General features: G+C 39.4%; 1 protein-coding gene across 11 annotated transcripts in view; it reads right to left on the bottom strand.

The window, feature by feature from the left end:
- Positions 1-21370, bottom strand: part of Fak (protein tyrosine kinase 2 Fak) — a 149729-nt gene that overhangs the window by 15361 nt on the left and 112998 nt on the right. For all 11 annotated transcript variants that reach the window (XM_074106879.1, XM_074106880.1, XM_074106881.1 and 8 more), the window contains 8 exons: positions 8957-9060; positions 6199-6386; positions 5736-5891; positions 5349-5428; positions 4274-4430; positions 1596-1740; positions 1314-1441; positions 388-474 (listed from right to left, as the gene is read on the bottom strand). In XM_074106879.1, the coding sequence (XP_073962980.1) occupies positions 388-474; positions 1314-1441; positions 1596-1740; positions 4274-4430; positions 5349-5428; positions 5736-5891; positions 6199-6386; positions 8957-9060 (1045 nt within the window). The remainder of the gene's footprint in view (positions 1-387; positions 475-1313; positions 1442-1595; positions 1741-4273; positions 4431-5348; positions 5429-5735; positions 5892-6198; positions 6387-8956; positions 9061-21370) is intronic.

Here is a 21370-nt window from a genome sequence, read left to right as displayed (position 1 = left end):
AATGCAATGGGACAATATGAATGCAACAGCGATCGTGGGCGAACATGGAAGAGGCCGGCCCCGTCAAAAGAGCTCTTCAATAAAAAGTCTCGTCAAGATGGTTTACCTTTTTTCTAATGCTAAAATAAAAGAAGTGTACGGTCAAGGGAACTATTTCACAGTAAACTTTATAGTGACATCGCATAAATTAACAACGTATGACTTTTCCTTTGAAAAGGTTCCATGGTGGCTCATTAATTAAAGTCCTTGACCGTACCTATACGTGAATCACTAGTTTTTTTTAATTCGACTGGATGGCAAACGAGCAAGTGGGTCTCCTGATGTTAAGAGATCACCACCGCCCATAAACATCGTATCGTATCGTATTTATAGTAGTATGGTACTTACATCGACGCTGCTGCACGTGATCGTCAACGTTTCAGTCGCCCCCTTCACCCGCAACTGAAGCGCCGCCTTACCGCACGACGAGCCACTCTGAAAACAGAAACACAACCTTGTAACCCATTGACAAAACAGTTCGTCCAAATTTCAAATAAACACGGTCACACAGACACAAAATTCAAATCTATTGTTAAGAAGCTAACCCCTAAAAATATGCGGACAGCTGAGAAGGGGAATTCCCTGCCTGCATGTTTCCTGAACACTACAAACTAGAGGGTGAATGGGTACCAGGCGAGTGTGCTCAATCTTAGGTGCAAGTCACACAGAAGAGACTTGGGACGGGGGTGCGTCGCAGTCGCGGCGCCCCTTGAATCTGTTTTCGTACTAAATGTGTAGAAACATCGCGATCCAAAACAGATAGAAGAGACGCGGCGCGGACGTGACGCTTCGACGTCTGCGCCTCTCCGCCCTGTCCGCGACGCACCCCCGTCTCTTCTGTGTAAAGTCTAGTTTAGACTCGCAAAAAAACCAAGGATGTTGCAATAAATTACGGCATTCAATTGATCACTTCCAGCTTCGCAATGTTATGCAAATTATACGAATTGTCTTGAAAGTCTAAACTGGGCTTTAGACCACAACTTAGCTTAGCTACCACCAGGAGAAGATAAATAATAATAAAATAAATAAATACTCATCATGGGACAATTGACACCAATTGACCTAGTCCCAAACTTAGCAAAGCTTGCACTATGGGTAAGCAACAGATAAAACTTACTTACGTAGATTTATACATACTTAATAACATATTAAACGTCCAAGACCCGAGAACAAACATTCAAATTATTCATAAATATCAACCCCGACCGGGGATCAAACCTCGCTTCATAGTCAGGTTTTCCAACCCAAGATGTGACTATTATGAACAAAAATACCTGTGGCTGCGTGGTCTGAGATTGCGTGCAGTTGGACTTGAGCGTCTGGACCGCCACGATGTCGCTAAACGACGCGATCTTGGTGTAAGTCGGTGGTTCGCCAGCCTTGTGCGACACGTACGATATATCTGAAAAGATAATAAGTTATCGTAAAAGAAAATTTAGTACAAGTATTTTCGCTGACTATACTTTTTGTTGACTATATACACAAAAAAATCAAAAATTCTGACATACGATGATTCGGACAAGCGAAGAGTATGCGAACTTTGGCGCTCCCCTTACCTATATCTGGGCCGATGGCCAGCTCGATGGGTATGGCCCAGCCCGAGCCCAGCGCGCCCGTGAACGTCTCCCGGTCGTATCCGTAGTGCGTGTGCATCGTCTCCAGATACTTCAGCATGCACTCTGTGTCAGCTAGGTTCGCCACCTGGAAATACACGTTTTTCTGAAACTTGGGAATTTTGGGTACTAGATGAATATTATACATATTTTATTTTATTTTTTATTTATTAAAAAAGTACATTTCACAGCATTACAGTATTGACCAATACACTGTGAAACTACACAAATCACATCTTAAACTAAAGTACAGTGAGAAACTTTACATAGGAACACTAGTTTTCCTGTCATCCATCATCTCGCAGAACATTAATAATTGTCGAGACACAGCAGCCCAACGCCCAGCCAGCAAGTCGCACTCCGGAGTGGACTCCAGCAGCGCATTCAGCATCGCCAGAGCGCGCGGCAGCGGCGAGTGCCTGTGCGACACTGTGCGAGCCGCAGGCACGGCTAACAGGAGCGCATACGCGGTCTCAAGGTTATCCTCGGCACGTCAGGGACAGAAAATCTAACTAGCTGCTCAACGAGCTCAGGACAGTCTGCCGCCCACGCAAGACCCGAACAGTAAAAACTAGAAGGCTCAGGTTGCGCCTCACCTCCAATGAGTTAAAGCCTAGAGTGCCAAGTAAGAATTTAGTAGGGTATAAATACGGGTAACATCCATATATTTTTTTGTACAGCGTTCTCAAGAAAGCCTTCTGGACCCTCTCTAACAGCAAGATGTAGGTCACCTCAAACGGGTTCCATACAATGGCGGAAGCCATACCGGGTGGTACATATATATATACCGGGTGTGACCTAGCAAAAAATAAAACGTAGACCGTACTCGTCAAACTGAACAAAATGAGTTCAGCGACTTTTAAAAATAATAATAATAATAATTTAACGTTTATTTCAGGCTCTAGGCTCTAGTCCCATATTACTGTATTAGTTACAGTCTTATAATGATAATGTTAGTAGTAAAATGATGGAGTCTTTAGATTTTCCCTTTTTCATAGGTACAAATGTATCATGGCCTTTCTTGCCAGCGCAGTGCTGGCCGCTTCTCCCGCCATGCCAGTATCAATGACATCATCCGTCGGGCGCTCGTTACAGTCAACGTTCCGGCCATACTTGAACCAACGGGTATGTCTCGTGACGACGGCAAGCGACCTGACGGAATGACCCTCATTCCGTGGAGTCGTGGCAGACCGCTAGTTTGGGATGCCACGTGCGTCGACACGTTGGCACCCTCTCATATCCATGCGACATCCGGCCAGGCGGGTGCAGCGGCGGCCTCCGCTGAGAGCAACAAACGGCGTAAATACGCAGCCTTTGGTGAGGCTTGTATATTTACGCCTTTTGGTGTAGAAACTCTGGGGCCTGGGGGCCAGAGGCAAAACAGCTCTTCCGCCAGATATCTTCTCGGCTGGTAGATACCTCAAGGGATCGGCGGGCTGGTGCTTACCTTGCACAACGCATCAGCCTAGCTATCCAGAGAGGTAATGCTGCCAGCCTCCTAGGAACGGCCCCCCAAAGCAGCAGCCTTGAAGACATTTTCTATTTAGTATAAGTTTGTAAATAGTAAGTAGATTAGATAGTAGTTGTATTTTTTTAAATTTTGTATATGTGTTATAACTCAATAATAATCTGCTCTGCTACCAATGTACGCCATCCTAGAACACAACTAACATCGCCTGTCACCCTACAAACAACAAGCATTTTGCTTTACATTGCTTCTTCGCATAAACTTAAAGGTGTAATAAAAATTAAAAAAACTAATTATTTTTAAAAGTCGCTGAACTAATGTTGTTCAGTTTGACGAGTATGATCTATGTTTTAATTATTTGCTCATATTACAGGCCACACCCGGTATGTTACGTTACAATTAGAATTTCAATGATGACAAGCTGAGGAAACAAACTTGAAAGATTCAAATTTGCGGCGGAGGTGTCGTGCCCATGACGCTGCATTGTATTTTCTTGTACTTGTCATTGTGATTGATTTGATCATTGAAATATGTTAGGTAATAATTTGAATTATATTTCTCTATTGTAGCATCTCTATAAAATGTTAAATTAGTCAAATAAAATTTGCGGTTTCCACAATTAAAATAACGAACTGCAATTTATATCGAAAACAAATGAGTTAATGCATAATATTCACAATTTCGTCCAGTATTAACTGAGAGCGAAACTATATATTGTATTACGTTTAAAATTTCACTCTGCACTAGGCTTGTGGTGTAAATACAATAAGAAGTAGTTCCTGACACTATACTTACTAGAACGAACTATTCCCATCTCCTTTCTGCTTAAGGTACAGTCGGCCCATGAAAATTACATGTTGTACAATATCTCGAAAAGCAATCAAACCGAATCGCTCCGAACTATTCCGAATAGCCCGACCTGCCGAGCGCCTGAATGATTCTTTGAATGTACTAGTTTTAGTAAGAGCGAGCTAGCAAAAAGGTAAAACGTTTATTAAAACGGGAGGTATACATGCTTATAGACTCGATTACATATACTGGTGTACCAAATGAAACTAAAGACCGAACTAGTTGCGCGATTGTACTATGTAGTTGGGAGCGATCCGTTTAGTGAACAAGCACGCATATGCTGTCCTTTACACCAAAGGCTTACCTTCTTAAACTGCTGCTGTATAGCCTTCTTCAGCACTTTGGGCTTGATGGCGTCGAGTACGGCCTTGGGTAAGAACTTGTGGAGCCCAAACTCTTTCTCTAGGTACTCGATGTTTGACTTCTTGTCCACTGATATCTGCATGTCTTTGCAGAAGTACCTGCAATCATAAAGCACATTAATGTAGTTACTGTAAAATTAATACATTTGCCTGGTGTCTTTTGACCATGATGCCATTGTCTGAAAAAGGTACTATATTAAATTTACTAATTTGACCTGTTTAGAAATATCTTTTATGTGTAAGTCTAAAATACAAATATTAAAGAAAGGGTTTATAGAGAGGTAAAATATCGCTAGATGGCGTTAGTTAGTATCGCGAGGTCCGTTTGACGTTTCAGTCTTGTTTGCGATTGGCTCTTGTAGTTATTCAACCAATCACAAACGTGACACAAATGTCAAAGTTGACAAAAGGACCTCACGACACAAATGTCAAAGTTGTCAAAAGGACCTCACGACACAAATGTCAAAGTTGTCAAAAGGACCTCACGACACAAATGTCAAAGTTTTCAAAAGGACCTCATGACACAAATGTCAAAGTTGTCAAAAGGACCTCATGACACAAATGTCAAAGTTGTCAAAAGGACCTCATGACACAAATGTCAAAGTTGTCAAAAGGACCTCACGACACAAATGTCAAAGTTGTCAAAAGGACCTCATGACACAAATGTCAAAGTTGTCAAAAGGACCTCACGACACAAATGTCAAAGTTGTCAAAAGGACCTCACGACACAAATGTCAAAGTTGTCAAAAGGACCTCACGACACAAATGTCAAAGTTGTCAAAAGGACCTCATGACACAAATGTCAAAGTTGTCAAAAGGACCTCACGACACAAATGTCAAAGTTGTCAAAAGGACCTCACGACACAAATGTCAAAGTTGTCAAAAGGACCTCACGACACAAATGTCAAAGTTGTCAAAAGGACCTCACGATACTACCGCCAACTAGCCTGCCACAGAAACCCTATTTACTTAATGAAACGAAAACATTGATTTTTATAAAAGCATGGTTGCACTTACTTTATTTCTAAACAGCATATTTGTACGGCCAAATCCTGGTCCACCATGGGATGGTTGGCGTTGAGGTAGTCATGTCGCACCTAAAAAAAGAAACAGAAAAACTATGAAGCATATATTTTTTACAAATTATTTGATACTAGAGATTACCCGCGGCTTCGATCTGGTAGTTACAGTTGCAATTCCGGGATTTTACAAAATTCCCCTGGGAAATCCCAAAATTTATATCGTGATCTTCATTGAGGTTGTGTTAAGAACAACTGTACAAAATTTCATGACTCCAAACCCAGCGGTTGAAATTTCAAGATTTTATCCCTATCCTGTGGGCCCAAATTTCCAGACCTCCGTAAAGTAACGCCTGATTCAATAAATGAAGGTATTACAAGTGACCTGGTCGTAGTAGTAGTGGAAGGTGACCCGGTCCTTGTCGCAGAGCGCGCGCAGGTTGTCGGGCAGGTAGCGCACGCGCAGCTCCAGCCGCCACTCGCTCGCCGGCCACGACGCCAGCAGCTCCGACACCGGCGTGTCCTGGTGGATCCAGCGGATCTGGAAACACATGTTGTTTAGCAGGGGTGCTCATTTCGCAAAACGTTACAGAGCCAGTTCTGCGACAGTTTTAGAAATTTTTATATGAATTCGCGTAACAGACTTGGCCTTGGCATAACATAATTTTGTGTTTAATATTGACCTGGCGTACTAATAAAAAAGCATAACACTTATTTGGCATCTGCAACTGAATCAACTGGAGGTATAAGTCTTATACTTATTACAAGGGTCCGACAGTGGACGTCCTACGACTGATATGGTGATGATGAGAACTCTCACGGTCAAATAACCAACAAACTCAGCTCACCTTCCCAGTAGTAAGCCGGCGTGCCCTCAGCGCGAAGCATGACGCATATACGCGGTCGCCGGCAGCCAGCCGCGCTGCCAGCAGCCGGAGTACCGACCGGACGTCTTCATCAGCCGACGCGCGGACCACGTTGAACCCACCGTTGGGCAGGTGCACCTTTAGCGTGGACTGGTCTGCGGGCGCTGTTCCTGGAATCACCATCATAACGTCAATTTAGAAACTTTTGCATAAGTTTTAGTTTTCATCCACTATTGAACAAAGGCCTCCCTTAGAACGGTCGGTTGCCACGGTCGGTCGGTTTACGCTTGGCAGGCGGCTTGGGGATCGCAGTGAGTGTTACGCTGATGGTATAAGTAGAAGACGAAGCTGCCTTCTGGATTTTTCCCTTAGTCGCCTTCTACGACACAAACGGGATGAAATGGGGGGGGGGAGCTATTCTTGTCCGGGCACACCCCACGGAAAGTTTTAGTAGCAATACCTAAAAAACGCGCGCGTTCCGTCCAACCTATCTCGAGGCTCACGAGCCGCCTCGCTTCCCTCCAATCCCCATTCCCCCATATCCACGAGTGCATATGGGGGAATCTCGATGCTACCTTAATTAAATGAATATTTGCTACACCACTCTCACAAACCAAAAGCTAGGTTATATCGTCAATTCATCAGTGCAATACTGTTGATTGGTGTCTGCTTACCGCGGGCTTGGAAAGGCTCTCATTACAGAAACGAGGCTTTTACTCGTAGCTACTGCGCCACAGAATACAAAACAGACGGGCGCTTCCACTAATTCAATTTACAATATCTTATCATCAGTACTCCTATTGGACGTCATAGAAAATGAAGTTAGCAATCAATTAAATAAAATAAGTTTTAGTTACGCGGACTGTATTTTTGTTGACTGTAGGTACCTGCATTTTCACTATACTATGACAAATACTTGCATGCTTATTAGTAGAAGATCCGAACTTGAGAAGATCTTCACCGGTCTGATAATAGAATGAAATGTATTTTTATAATAAATTTAGTATTTTAGAAAATATATTAGAAATGATTTTGCTAAAAAATCCTGGACCGGCAATTTTTTTTTTAATGATTTTTAATTAAATGCAGACAACCCTATATCAACGTGTTCACAATAAAACAGCGCTTACGTTGATATACAATTTGTTCTATTATCTAATCAAAATGAAAGTAGCTGGCATCGACATAATAACTGGTTAAGTTTATACCTGGCAACCCAGTAGTTCGTCAAGGTAAACAATAGCAAACCCAACGTCTACATATTCTATATGTATTATACTTTTAAGTTAATGTGAAATTGTCTTGTTATCTCGATGATGCAACAAAAATTTATTAAAAATCATTTTTTTTTAAATAATTAAAAATAGTCTGTCCAGGATTTTTTTAGCAAATCCATTTTAAATATATTTTCTAAAATACTTACTAAATTTATTATAAAATACATTTCATTCTATTATCAGACCGGTGAAGATCTTTGCAAGTTCGGATCTTAGACTATATACTTGGATGCTTTTGTACAATACAAATGCATTCGCATGTTCACTGCAAAGATTTGGTAATTTCGTCAGTGACAAATTGGAACTTCGTATCTTGCCGTCCCGCTGACGCTTATAATAATCAATATGAGAGTGAGAGGGACGGTGCGATACGAACTTCGTTTTTCGAATTTCGTATTAACCCCCCAGTGTCCTTTCTGTATTTACGGGTGTCTGCGTCTTCGTTACTGCCTATTGATTGGTAGATGACGTCACCGTGTCCCACAGGACTGGGTAATTGGACGATTCGGAATAGGGAATCGGGGGCAACGACCTCGCCAACTAAGGTTTATTGCCCAAATGCGGCCAACAATTGGAGGGTAGTGTGTTAACACGTAATCTCGTTTGCGTCAGGTCGTGTTCGCGTTGTTTAAAATATGACTAAAGCCCCATTTAGACTAAGTATGCGAGAACTTGCATGCAAGTTTCACTACATTGCGGTATTTGTTTGACAACTGAATTCATTGTACCTCAATAGTCTGCGATGTAATGCAAGAATGCAACTTGTATGCAAGTTCTTGAATGGTCTAAATGGGGCTTAACTCAATGATCGTTTGCGGAGTGCGTCTTTCAAATGTATTTTGAACAAACGTAACGTAAAGTTGTCTCTCAACTTTACTAAGGCAAGAGAACAATTTCATTCAACTTCAAGTTGTACCTCTATTTAGCCTCTCTTATGAATGTACGTAAGTGAATGAATGATCCCAGTATAGACATCGTGGGAGTATAGTAAATGGCCTACTGACTGGCTTCGATGCACACTTACGTGAATGGACGCTTTTAAAGCTCAGCAATTTACATCTACCTACAGGTAGGCGGCGATGGACATAATGGCATTATTAGTTCTGACAAATTGATTGAAATGTTTTAATTTGTAGGCAATAAGGTTGCCGTTTTTGGAGTGGTTTCTAGACGGTTTGAATTTATATTCTTAGGATGATTTGTCAGTAATTTGTCCGTAATAGTTTCAGAATTATTTAATTAAAAGGTGGCAAGGGTGAAAAGAAAGTCCGTTGCGAGTGGCGGAGTGGGTGGTGGAGTAGAGTGGTGCTGTGTAGCAGCATTGGACGTCGGGCCCTGTTACGAAGTGCAAAATTCGAGCTTCGTATCTTGCCGTCCCGCCTATGTTATTTAATACGAGAGTGAGAGGGACGGCACGACTGAACTTCGATTTTCAAATTTCGTAGTAACCCCTAGGTACGTACCGTGCGGCGGCAGCGGCGGCTGCCGCTTGGGCGAGCCGCCGGGCGGCGCGGGCTGCATGCCGCGCGCTAGCGGGCCGTCGCGCCCGCCGCACTCCGGCTCATGGCTGCAACAAACAGACAAACTGTTAGTAAAATAGAAAACACAATGAACACAATACAACAAACCCCATGAACGAAGGACAGTTGCACAATGCTGGTGACTGTACCGGCAGAAAGTATTTTTTAAGCGGTAAACACTCGCTAAACTTTTCAACTTGCAATCATTTACCGGAATGTTACCGATAAATGTATAACTGTATATTTCAAGCAAGTATGTTACAGTTTGGTTACAGTACAATCACCTGCATTAATATCTGCAATGGCCGAGCGTGTAAAAATATCCAACACGTCTTACCACCAAGAAATAGAGTCGTGTCAGATATACATATACACACTTTCTTGTCAGGTGGTGCTGGTTTATTTAATTATCTACCTATGTCAAAAAAAAAACAATTCGGAATAGTAGTCAGAGCGTTTTCGCACTACGACCGACTCACTTCCGTGAAAATATGGTCCGAAGTAGACGTAACTATTTGTATATTGTTTACGCACTATATTTCTACGTAAACATACATATACTCAGCGCCCACTCTACGTACAAAATTACCTATTATTGCATACGTTTGAGGGCCAGATTTTTTTCCGCTCAGTATAGTTCTACAACCACTCCGAACCGACTGAACGTTGACATATCTACACTTAATAACATTTAATTTAGCACACTTCTAAAACTCAAGTCAAGCATTGCCGCCAAACCGTATTAGCATCGACAACAATGGATTTCCTTCACGCCCGCGCCCGCAGCGAGGACGTACATAAATCTGGGACGCGAACTGACCGTTCATAATACGTCGACTACCTTCATAAATGTTTAGCAATCCAAGTACCAAGTAGGAGACAAATGCTGGTGCCAGTATTAAGTAAAGACGTATTTAGTGAATTCTGTTTTGCTATCGCTTTCGTATTTTATCGGAAAACTATTGTACTTGAAGTAATTCTCTTGTAATTGAGTAAGCAACGTTATTACGAACTTAACCGACAAAATACGATGGATAAACATAATTTACTAGATCTGTACATATTTGAACACACATATCTGTTCTATTTTAGGGTTCCGGAGCCAAAATGGCAAAAACGGAACCCTTATAGTTTCGCCATGTCTGTCTGTCTGTCCGTCCGTCCGCGGCTTTGCTCAGGGACTATCAATGCTAGAAAGCTGTAATTTTGCACGGATATATATGTAAACTGTGCCGACAAAATGGTACAATAATGAAACTAAAAAAAAAATTTTTTTTAGCGTACCTCCCAGGTAGGTATTTTAAATAGGGGTTTGCTAAGACGGTTTTTCGATTCAGCGATTTGTTTGCGAAATATTCAACTCGAGCATCCCCCCCCCCTTTAAAATCTAAACCGGTGGGTGGAAAATTTAAAAAAAAAACAGGATGATAGTAAGTATATCAAACTTGCAAGGAAAACTATAACGGTTAAGTTTGCTAGCGAATTATTAGTAGGTAGTTTAAGAGTACATAGCAGCCTAAGGTATAAAATATACCTAAACTATGGAAGATTCCGTATAAAATACGAAATTCTTAGAAAAATATTACTTAATTTTTTCGTAATGGCTACGGAACCCTATTTTGGGCCTGTCCGATACGCTCTTGGCCGGTTTTGTAGACCTCCTACGAGTATGTCTACTCTACAGCAATGTGCGTTCAATGCGATTGAATATTTTTAAACGTTGACGCTGCATCAATGTCTAATATTTTGCTATTAATAAGTTTTTTCTGAGATTGAACGGGTGGATTGATTGGGTGGATCAGCCCATCCTCCCTGTTTTATCAATAAATTACCTAGTCCCAAAGTTAAGCAAAGCTTATGTTATGGTTACTTACTAAGCAACGGATAATGATCTTGTATATTCTCGAAGTTATGGAGAGAGGAATTGGCAGTTAGAGGAATTTTTAAAACACCAAAAAAATTACTTTAAGAACTGTCATGCGTCTCTAAGGGTTGAGTTGACATCCACTACTTTCAAAAGCGATAATTCGACAATTCACTTTTTGAATTATCGAGTGCTCGACACGCTAATGCCCCAATAGACGACACCCTGCTGTCATTTCTATTGCTAATGACGTAAGATTAAAGATGCCAACCATTGGGACATCATTTTCCTTATAATTGCTGGGATTCCTACACAAAGCACGGAACCAAACGGTTAAGGCGGTTGACAGGACGCAATGACCGACGAAGCAAAACCTTCGCCCACAAAACCAATCAGACACAGTCGCAGGCGTACCACGTTGTCGTCTTTGTCCGAAAAATAGGTATGAACTTATTGTGGCGACATCCCGTCAAAAAGCCGTTACTGACTGATTAAAAAATAGCATGGCAATGGGTGCGGAGCCCTTGAGCCGGAAAAGCTATAATGTACAGGTGATTGAGTAGGCTGTTAACGGGATCAACCCTATACAACTCAGGAAATGTACAACAGTCGCTTACTATAATTTATTTCTTCGTGTGTGATGAAAGTAGAAATAGGATAATACAGCAGAAAAGTAGAAATAGGATAGCAGAAGTGGATGAGTGGTTGTTGTACTCTTATTACCATGGCAGTAAAGTCGCGTGTAGTTCATTTTGAGCACCGTAATCGCTCATCTACTTCTGCTGGCGACTGTACAATCCATCCAGTAATGTTCATTAGAAAACAAAAATGTGAATGTTTCACGTGAATAGGGTATGGTAGGGTATAAACGCTCCTAGCGCGTAACAGCGTTTTTCCGCTTTGTAGCGAAAACTGCCTACGAACAGAGAAAGCGCCTAGCTGGTTCTTGGCACTGAATGTGTTAAAAACAGGCCCCGGAAATGTTCCAACAGTAGCTCTGGCTATACAATTCGCTCAGTAAAATCGTATGCAGCATAGGGCTCAAAACTTGCTCATAAGTATAAAAATAATAATTTTGGATGCTACTGTGCAGCTCAAACCTATCGAGAAAAAAATTTATAACAAAAAATTGAACCGACTACAAAAAACCATGAAAATAATTTACCAGTCTGAAGTCGGTCGGTGCCTCAGCACGAGCCAGCAGGAGTGATTGAAGCCCAACATAATAGTGCGTAGGTGAGGCAGATGACTATACTCGTAGGTCCACTCCTGCTAGCTCGAGCTGAGGCACCGACTTCAGACTGGTAGAAAATTATTTTCATGGTTTTTTGTAATCGGTTCAATTTTTTGTTATAATTTTTTTTTATTCTACGTATGGCCATCTTTCCCGTGGAAAAAGGAGAGATGGCCAATTTAATTCAGTGTGTAATGATTGCATAGAAGTTTTCTGAAAAGTATCAGGTGGTACTGACAATGTACCATTAATTATGTTACCAGTCAAAAATAAGAAACAGCAGTTAAACGACAGTGACATCAATCATGAGTACTTATAGCAAAAATATATATAACCTCGTATAATAGATACCTAACCTCCTCCTTTTTTTTGAAGTCGGTAAAAAATCACTAAGCGTGTTTACCAATATAATAAGTTTTTGGTGAAAATTTCATTTTGAATACAAGCTTTTTACCTGACTGTACTTTTTGACAACTTTACTTGCATCGTATGTAGTTTACATTTGCATACCAAATTTCAAGTCGATGCCATTAACCGTTGAAGAGTTCCGTCCTGTGGAGACGATCCCGGACGGACTACCAGGATGTCACTACCAGATTATTGAATTGTCACGCAATTTATATAAGTATGCCTTTCAAGTCAATCCGACTACTGGCAGTTGGTCGAATTTAACATGCAAGAACCACTACAGACAGACAACGGGACAGGTGAAACTAAATAAAAACTATCATATCACAATTGCCTTCACATAAATTTACCTACCTCAATCATAATATTGAACAAGGAGTTGTTAAAAAATCGAATGCCTCCCTCGGCTTAAAGACCTTAAAGTAGGTAAATAATGGAAGCTAAATAATTATTTTACATTGCTATAATAGAGCTTATACCCCAGCTATGCAAAAGCGCTTTCAATATACAGAAGTTACGAAAACTTAATTGTAAAACGGGGCCAAGTCCTTTCATCCTCTTGCCAAACATGACACCGTTTCATCCCTGAAGTATACAAGTTTACTTGTTACTCGTAACTGCAACGTAAGCCAATGTTGTGATGCACTTAGTTTTAAGCACATAAGAGGGAGCTTTTGTTTGTTCACATGTTGTTGATGTTTCTGTGAATAAAATGAAGGGTGGAAAAGGTGGTCATCATTTTACATGTGTATTATCTTTACTTAAGTACGGAGTGTTGAACTGAACTAATACAAATTAAGCAATTCCGGCTCAGTTAACGATAGATAACAAAATGCACGCATTGAGTTATTATTTATTAAAATACGTCGTAATTAACTTTTGCTAGTTTGCTAACAGAAAAAAATAATTAAAATCTTATAGTGTCGTCTCATACATATACATATATTATGACTTAACAGAATCTTTCAGCGAATCATTTATCATCAGCTCATCGGCAATTTCTTGGTCGTATTCCTATAACCGCAACCCATTAAACCGGATCCAATATTCATCCGGCGGGCCGGGTAGTAATTATCAGTACACGGCTTACTGAACGTCCGGTGTCCGGCACCCCTCCCCCCACAGGGTGTACGCATCGATTGGTACGCTGCGCATGTATGCACGTTGCAATTGCAATGCGAGATATGCAATGGGGTTGGCAACTTTGTACAAGATCTGAAATGAATTCAGAACATTTTTGCCAGTCATCATCCTAATTTCGGCCTGTATACGTCTCACCGCAGGACACAGGCGTCGCCTCAGAATGAGAGGGCTTGGACCGTAGTTACACGCGGGCCCTGTGTGGATTGGAAAGTTCCGAGCCATTGAATCTCTTCGCAGGTGTGTCCAGTTTCCTGATGATGTTTTTCCTTAATCGAACCACGAACCACTGGGCAGGCTAAAGATAAAATGGTTTGCTAATTTCCAGGACAAAATTCCAAAGCATATATTTGAAGGTATATAGAAGCTTGTAAAGGACTCTACGTAAGTATATATAGGTAAACAATCATAAAATTTACAAAATGTGTTTTAGAGTGTTATTAGCTCCCATGCCACTTTTCGTTTAGAATGGTAATCTGTTTTGACCGGCAGCGCATATACTCAACGCGTCACAGTAAATTATCATAAGTTTTAGACCTCATACACACTGACTAAGTAAGCGTGGGTGTACATAGTTTCAAACTGAACAAGTTAAAACAAGTAAGCTAGTGAATCACGAGAGTTACACAAGTTTGCAACTTACAGAACGAAGTTATCGAACTTTTGTATGCAATATGTAGTGATAATAGAGTCAGTCAACTTTTGTTGCGAAACCAATAAGTCAGATTGAGACGGATTAGCGAGAATGTTATCGTCATTGTGTTCGTAATATTTATCATCATTAATACCTATTATATTATGAGACCACGATGAGACTACGAATGGAACCAACACGTATTTCTTGCTATTACCCGCAATTTCGTATACCTACGAGGAATTCGGTCATCGCAATGCCACAGGAACTATGCAATATTCCGGGATAAAAAGTATCCTATGTCCTTCCTGGAAATAGTATCTCCATACTAAACCTAAATCGGTTCAACGGCTTACGCGTGAAAACGCACACAAATATACTCACATTGGCATGTACGAGTACCTATAAAATTAGGTTAGGTCTATGCTTTACTCATGTACACTATATAGCCGGGCACGTATCTGAATATCGAAAATTAATATTATGTAATGTTAAAAAGTCGACGGTCAAAATATCGAAAGTAGGTTAGGTGAAGTTAGGTTCGATATTTTGACCGTTGACATTTTAACTATTGATATTTTAATTTTCAATATTCAGGTACCCGCGTGATCCGTTCGATCTGACTTTCATAGGTTTGTTTAGGATTACAAAAGAAAATGTTATTTATTTATTTATTATTAAGAGGCAATACCTAATGACCACTGGCTACCCTATAGCTATGGCGTGAATTAAAGGTTGTTGCTTGCTGTTGCAGGCGACAACTACTAGCAGTGTTGCCAACGACTCGGAACCTGATATCGCCATTTTTCACAGCTTGAGTAGCCTAATGTAGTCAAATTTTAACTGACGTTGTCTAAAAAAGTAGCCTATCCTATATGTTATTCCAGATCAGGTGTCAAATTTCATAACTCTAAGGGGCTGTAAGATTAGTAAGATATGCAAAATATTAGTACGGAACCCTACACTGCGCTTGGTCAGTTTTATTGGTAATAAACTTGGTATTTTGCATGTTATTTTTAATTATTTTTCATATTAATCCACTCTTTTCTTTTTGATCCCACTTGCAATCTACATAAATAAATAAAATAAAAAAAAATCACGGGAATATTGACACCAATTGAAATAGTCACAAAGTAAGCTTAGCAAAGCTTGTGTTATGGGTACTAAGTAACGGATAAATATAATTATATAGATAGATGCATACTTAAATACATATTAAACACCCAAGACCCGATAACAAACATTCGTATTTTTCATACGAATATATCTGCCCCGACACGGGAATCGAACCCGGGACCTCAAGCTTCGTAGTCAGGTTCCCTAACCACTAGGCCATCTGGTCGTCTGGTCGTCGTGGTGGGAGGTATTTTTTTTTCTTGGGCTTATGTTCATTTGTGTTGTGATTCTTTCGTTCATCTACTATAAGGACCTTGTCCTTCAAGTGCCCGAATTGGCGACAAATTGCAACACTAGCTGCTTATTAGATTCATTCCGCAATTTAATACCACGGGGACTTTCTTTAACCTTGACATTTGCGTAGATTATCAAAAGATGACATTAGCCACTCGACAAGTAATGCTTGGTATTTACTGAATGTCGTGACGAACATTCGCTACAAGGTTTGAGTAGCATTTGGTGTCACAATATTATTATCTAGGTATATAAGTTGGCACAAAATGGATCCGGAATAAAAAAAACACCACTGTACTCGTAAAATTTTGGTGCTTTGTTGGGAAACACTCTTCATCATCATTATCATATCACCCGTAGCACTTGCACTGTCCGATATGGGACTCCAGTTGCTTCGATTGGAAGCGGCCTTCGTCCCCCGTGAGCCCGCACGAGGGTCACCGACATAGTCAAGCGAATTAGCTCGTTGAAGTGGCAATGTGTAGGGCATATAGCACGGAAAACGGATGGCCGTTGTGGCCGAAATGTTGTCGGATGGAGACCTCGATATCGCAACATAGTACGTCCACCAAAGAGAATGAATACTTTTCGGCGAGCTTTTTTGCTGATTTGTTACCGTTTGTGTTAGCGAACTTGACAGATCAAAGCATGAGGGACAATAGTCGCTGCTAGAATTATGCGAACTTGCTTGTACCTATCTAACTTGCACTAAAGGTTAAACGTTTGCTGCTGAAGTAATTCTAATGTCGATGGCTTAGTTACAATAGTAGCTTGCTCGTGTCGAATTAAACAAATCTTATCTGAAATGAAGTTGACACAGCGTCGAAATGCCCAGACCAGACAGTAGTAATGAAAACGGACGGACCGACGGCGTATCGCAGCCGGGATATGAATATTCAGCCCACGAATCGATGTCCGTGATGATGAATATAAACAACCCTATTATAGTGATAACAATTTTTGCTGGTAGCATTTCAAACGCCGCATTTGTGTTACTAAAATCGAAGAATATGTCAATGTCAATGCAGTAAAACCAATTAGGTACATTCCCATCCCACGGGGTAATGTGGTAATATTTTTTTTACATAATCTCGTATCGAATTGTATCGTTTGGTATAACTCGTATCGCCAAAACTCACATGACACATCTTATAACCTCATGTGTATGAAATTGAAATCGCATAATTTTGTTTGGTCTAACATCGCGTGTTGTATAAGTTTGTGAGTAAGGGTCGCCAGACCAGCTCGTTTCATCGTGAGGTCACTGTCCTATATATAACGTAAACTAACCTATTTTTCAGTTAGCAATTTATTTTTGTGTGGGACTTCTTCGGAAAATATTGATATGTTTTTGTTATGACTCTAATGCCAAGTACATACAAAAAAATGTGATACGCGTTATGCTAAGTGAGTTTCGGACAATCAAGATTATGCCAGGTGAAGGATACCCAGGGTATAGCAACGGGAGAAAATACGCACGTGCGTGCTGTATATGTAATTAATTATCAAAAATACGCATTAGTACACTAACATGTGTCCCATAAACGTGATCACGACGACGTAAATATTACGGCCAGTAAATCTGCAGTAAACGTATTTTACGGGCTTTTACCCACATTCGACGAACTCTAGAGCCGTTTGAAACACTAATCTGAGTGTAAATACTCATACTTCTGAAACCGTACTCAGGGAAGTTATTTAACTATAATAAGTAATATTTGAAGACAAAAAAATACATTAATCCAGGGTAAAATATAATAACTGTAACAAACGACTGCGTTCTACAAATAACAGAAGAAAAGTGCAAAAAGATACTTAACATTCAAAATACTTATGGCAATGCTTCTAAATTTCATTTAATACGTAACAAACATTTGTATGCGAATTCGTCTGCGTCCCGGTAGCATTGTTCTTTCCAGTAATGATAACTACTGGCAATAAAAAAAAATACTACCTTTTGTCTGACTGTACCTACTTTTTGATAAATGTTTTCGCATTGTGATCCAAACAACATATCCGTGACAAGTTTCAAATGGATCCATTAACGGTTTAGGAGTTCCGTCCTGCTGCATGACGATCCTGGTTGGACCAAAATTTCACTACCAGATTATACTTCACCTCAATCGGGTACCGCGAAGTGATAGAAATATGGTTTGCACAAACGTCGCAGGTTTAATAAAAGCTTGTTAAAAAAACAGCGTAAATCGAAACCAATATTAAAAAGAGAAAATATTTGATTATGTTTATTAGTAATAGTAATGGATTAACTCAAAAACAAATAAACCGATTTGTTGCGAGCAACAGCTAATTAACACACAACTTTAAAAATTGTCACATGCTATTGTCCCTAGATGACCCATGTTAGATCATTCACTATCGTCCATCAGTCCGAAGTCAATGAATGATTCACGATCATAAATCATACATAACGGTCGGGTTTAATAACGAAGACCATCAGCATACTGAGTTCTAATTACAATTAGGTTGTTGACAGCACCCATCTACTCACGATTTGCCATAGATTTAATATTGGCGATTGCAAACTGTGACATCATCTAAAGTTACTGAAAAATAGGTACTAATACTAATATTTTTTCGGGTAGGTACACCACTTCTAGCATAATCTTGTTTGCCCGAAACTCACTTCGCATAACCTGTATCGCATAAACTTTTTCAGCAGAATAATTACTTCGCATACAAGAATAATTTCGCATAGGTAATAATAAATGACAGAAGTATGCAAATACAAGTAATAAGCACACCAATTAACTAATTATAGCCCGTTAGCAGGTGTCAAACAGTATGTCAGCCTTCGATGTGCGCCTACGCACCCCAAAACAAGGCCTCATAACAATTGCTCAACTCATTTACATATCTAAGGTTTATTTATATGACAAGACAAGTTTTTGAAAGTTACGGTGCGCTTTTACTGAAGCAGAGCGTGATGTGTAACGAATAATCGCATTAGTTGAAATCCACTTCTGGCTCCACTTCCCTTCTCGTAATATGAAAATATGATTAATCGATTCATACATACCTACATTGACTTATAATATAATTATAAACTAAAAAAAATAATTAAATAGTATGATTGATAAAGAGTAAATAAGGATGCTTGCTTAATGCAGCAATTAACTAAGCCATAAACACCAATTTCGCATCAAGTTAAAAAATTTACGCTGTATATTGGACTTTCGGAGTCCCTTAAGGCTCTTATCTTGAGTGAGTTGTTTATTGACAGACTGCATTCCAACAACAACGTAACTGCAACATATTTAAAACTAGCTATCAAAAGCTAGCAAAAATGCAGCTAGCTAGCGTGCCGTTTACCTGGAAAATGGATCCTGGCGTTTCGCCGATTTTTTTTCCAAATCATTAATTTCCCAACTGTTTCAAATAGAAGAACGATTATTTTTAACCCCCGACGCAAAAAGAGGGGTGTTATAAGTTTGACCGCAATGTGTGTATGTGTGTCTGTCTGTGGCACCGTAGCTCTTAAACGGTTGGACCGATTTGAATGCGGTTTTTTTATTCGGAAGCAGGTTTTCTAGCGATGGTTCTTAGACATGTTTTATCAAAATCGGTTCAGCCGTTTTTGAGATATTGAACTTTGAAGTGACATAGTCGTTTTCCCACTTTTTGTTGGTTAGGTTATTCTGAAACTTATAACTATTCAGGAACCATTTCAGGACTATGGTAGAACCTATAGAGGTTAGACTAGGTTAGTTTAAAAACAAGCCTGAAGTACTTAGTTTAAAAAAACCCGTGCGACCATATGAATTGTATAGCTTGGGAAGAAAATGAACGGCGAAAAATTAAAGAACCTGGAAAATATATAGGTCGGCAGCTGGCAGTTACGTTGCAGTTAGAATGCAGTCAGTATGTAACAGCCCTTATCTGCAGCAACAGCATTCCATACAAAACAACATCGCCGGAGATTCTCAACATCAAAATTCGTGTCAAGGGACCGCATAAAGCTCATTTCGTCGGATAAGCAAGCGGCGGCAGAAACTGTCAGTGTCGCCCACCATCGCCCACACACGTTGCACAATAAGGGAAAGTTAATGAGAATATTATCAGTTGACAAAAAATTAAGTGACTTATTTATGTTTGTGTAAGTTGTGCACCGAAAATTCGTGGGATATAAAGAATCTCCAATAAATTTTAATTTTAAAATTTTTGACGGTGGAATCATTCACACTGCCACTGAAAGTACCTAAATATAATTCCATATGTTTAAGGTTATTTACTTAAATGTAGTGTTGATAAAATAACAAAGTGTGTCTGTCTCAAATATAATTAAAATTTTTAGTTTTAATTCCCAACTAAGGGACCTCATACATCCCTGTATTTTTTATGTAAGTATTTTTCTCATTAATTCTATGTAGGTATACTGTAATTTATATGCATTTTGTTTGTAATTATTTATGTATGTATGTATGTAAATACTTTATTGTACATAAAACACAAAATAATACAAAAAGAAAACAACAAAACAAAAAGAGTACAAAATAATAATGTAATAAATAAATGTGTAATTATTTATTTTAGTTTATTGTGAAAAAAATACTTTCTGTAGCTTTCTGCCAAGGTTCTTGCGTCGCATTATTCTTGACATTGATATAGTGATATGGTCTTTCCGAAAGCCCTGGTAGTTTAAAAAAAAGTGAAATGTAAAACAGTCACAGACGACTAAGTGACGCATTTTCATTGACCAGCTTTTGATTAACTTCCTTTTGTAGGTATGTATCTAAGTAAGTCAGTCTTCAAATGATAAATCGTCGATTACCTACAAAAGGAAGTTCTTTAAAAGCTTGTCAAAAAAATGGCACTCACTTTTAGTATGGACAACAAAGTATAGTCAGTAATAAATCCTATGGTCAGCAAAAAAAACTAATATTTTAATTGGATTATTTTGTATATTAAATCCTTATTATCAACTCTTGAATTTGCCATGTCTTATATTAAATATTATTATAAAATTCGATAACGGGCATTGTGAAGTTTTAATTTATAAAACATAAAAAATAGTGAAATACTGTATTCCTCGATGACCAAAATAGAGAAAATCCGATCAGCGATCTATTAAAAATCAATACGCTCTCATTACGAAAATACATAATTACCATTGACATAATTATAAAAACGGATTAATAATGCAATGCGATCTTGTAATGGATTACGATTGGAATGCGTTTTCGAAAGCAATTGCCAATAACAGCAATAATTTAGTTCGTAATTATAAAGTAGCAATTTATGGCATGACGCAATTAAAGTTGCTTGAGGACTCGGAATTGCACTTTTACAAGCTTTTATTTAACTGTTTAGTTAAGTTGTATTTAAGTGTTCAGTTCAAATCCTTCAAGTCGAATTTGACGCACTTCCAATGGTCGGATTGACCCACATAAATGTAGGTTGGTTGAAAATGCAAGTACTCATACATTCAACGAGAAAGCTATTATTTACAAAATTAACAGACGTCTAAAAAGGAGGAGGTTATTGTTTAAAATTACGCACGGGCTAAAGCTCGAGAACCAAGGATAAAGTTCCGCTTCCACCAGAGATGTGTGAGGATGTATTGCGAGGAATGTGTTTTTCATGAATCAATAGAAACGCTTCATTTACCTAGCCTCGCACAGCACATCTCTGGTGGAAACAGCTGAGCGA

This window comes from Choristoneura fumiferana, chromosome 24 (genome assembly GCF_025370935.1).
Source record: "Choristoneura fumiferana chromosome 24, NRCan_CFum_1, whole genome shotgun sequence".
In the NCBI taxonomy this organism is placed as follows: Eukaryota; Metazoa; Arthropoda; class Insecta; order Lepidoptera; family Tortricidae; genus Choristoneura; species Choristoneura fumiferana.
The sequence above is the reverse complement of the archived record's forward strand: the minus strand, read 5'-3'. Positions and strand labels throughout refer to the sequence as shown.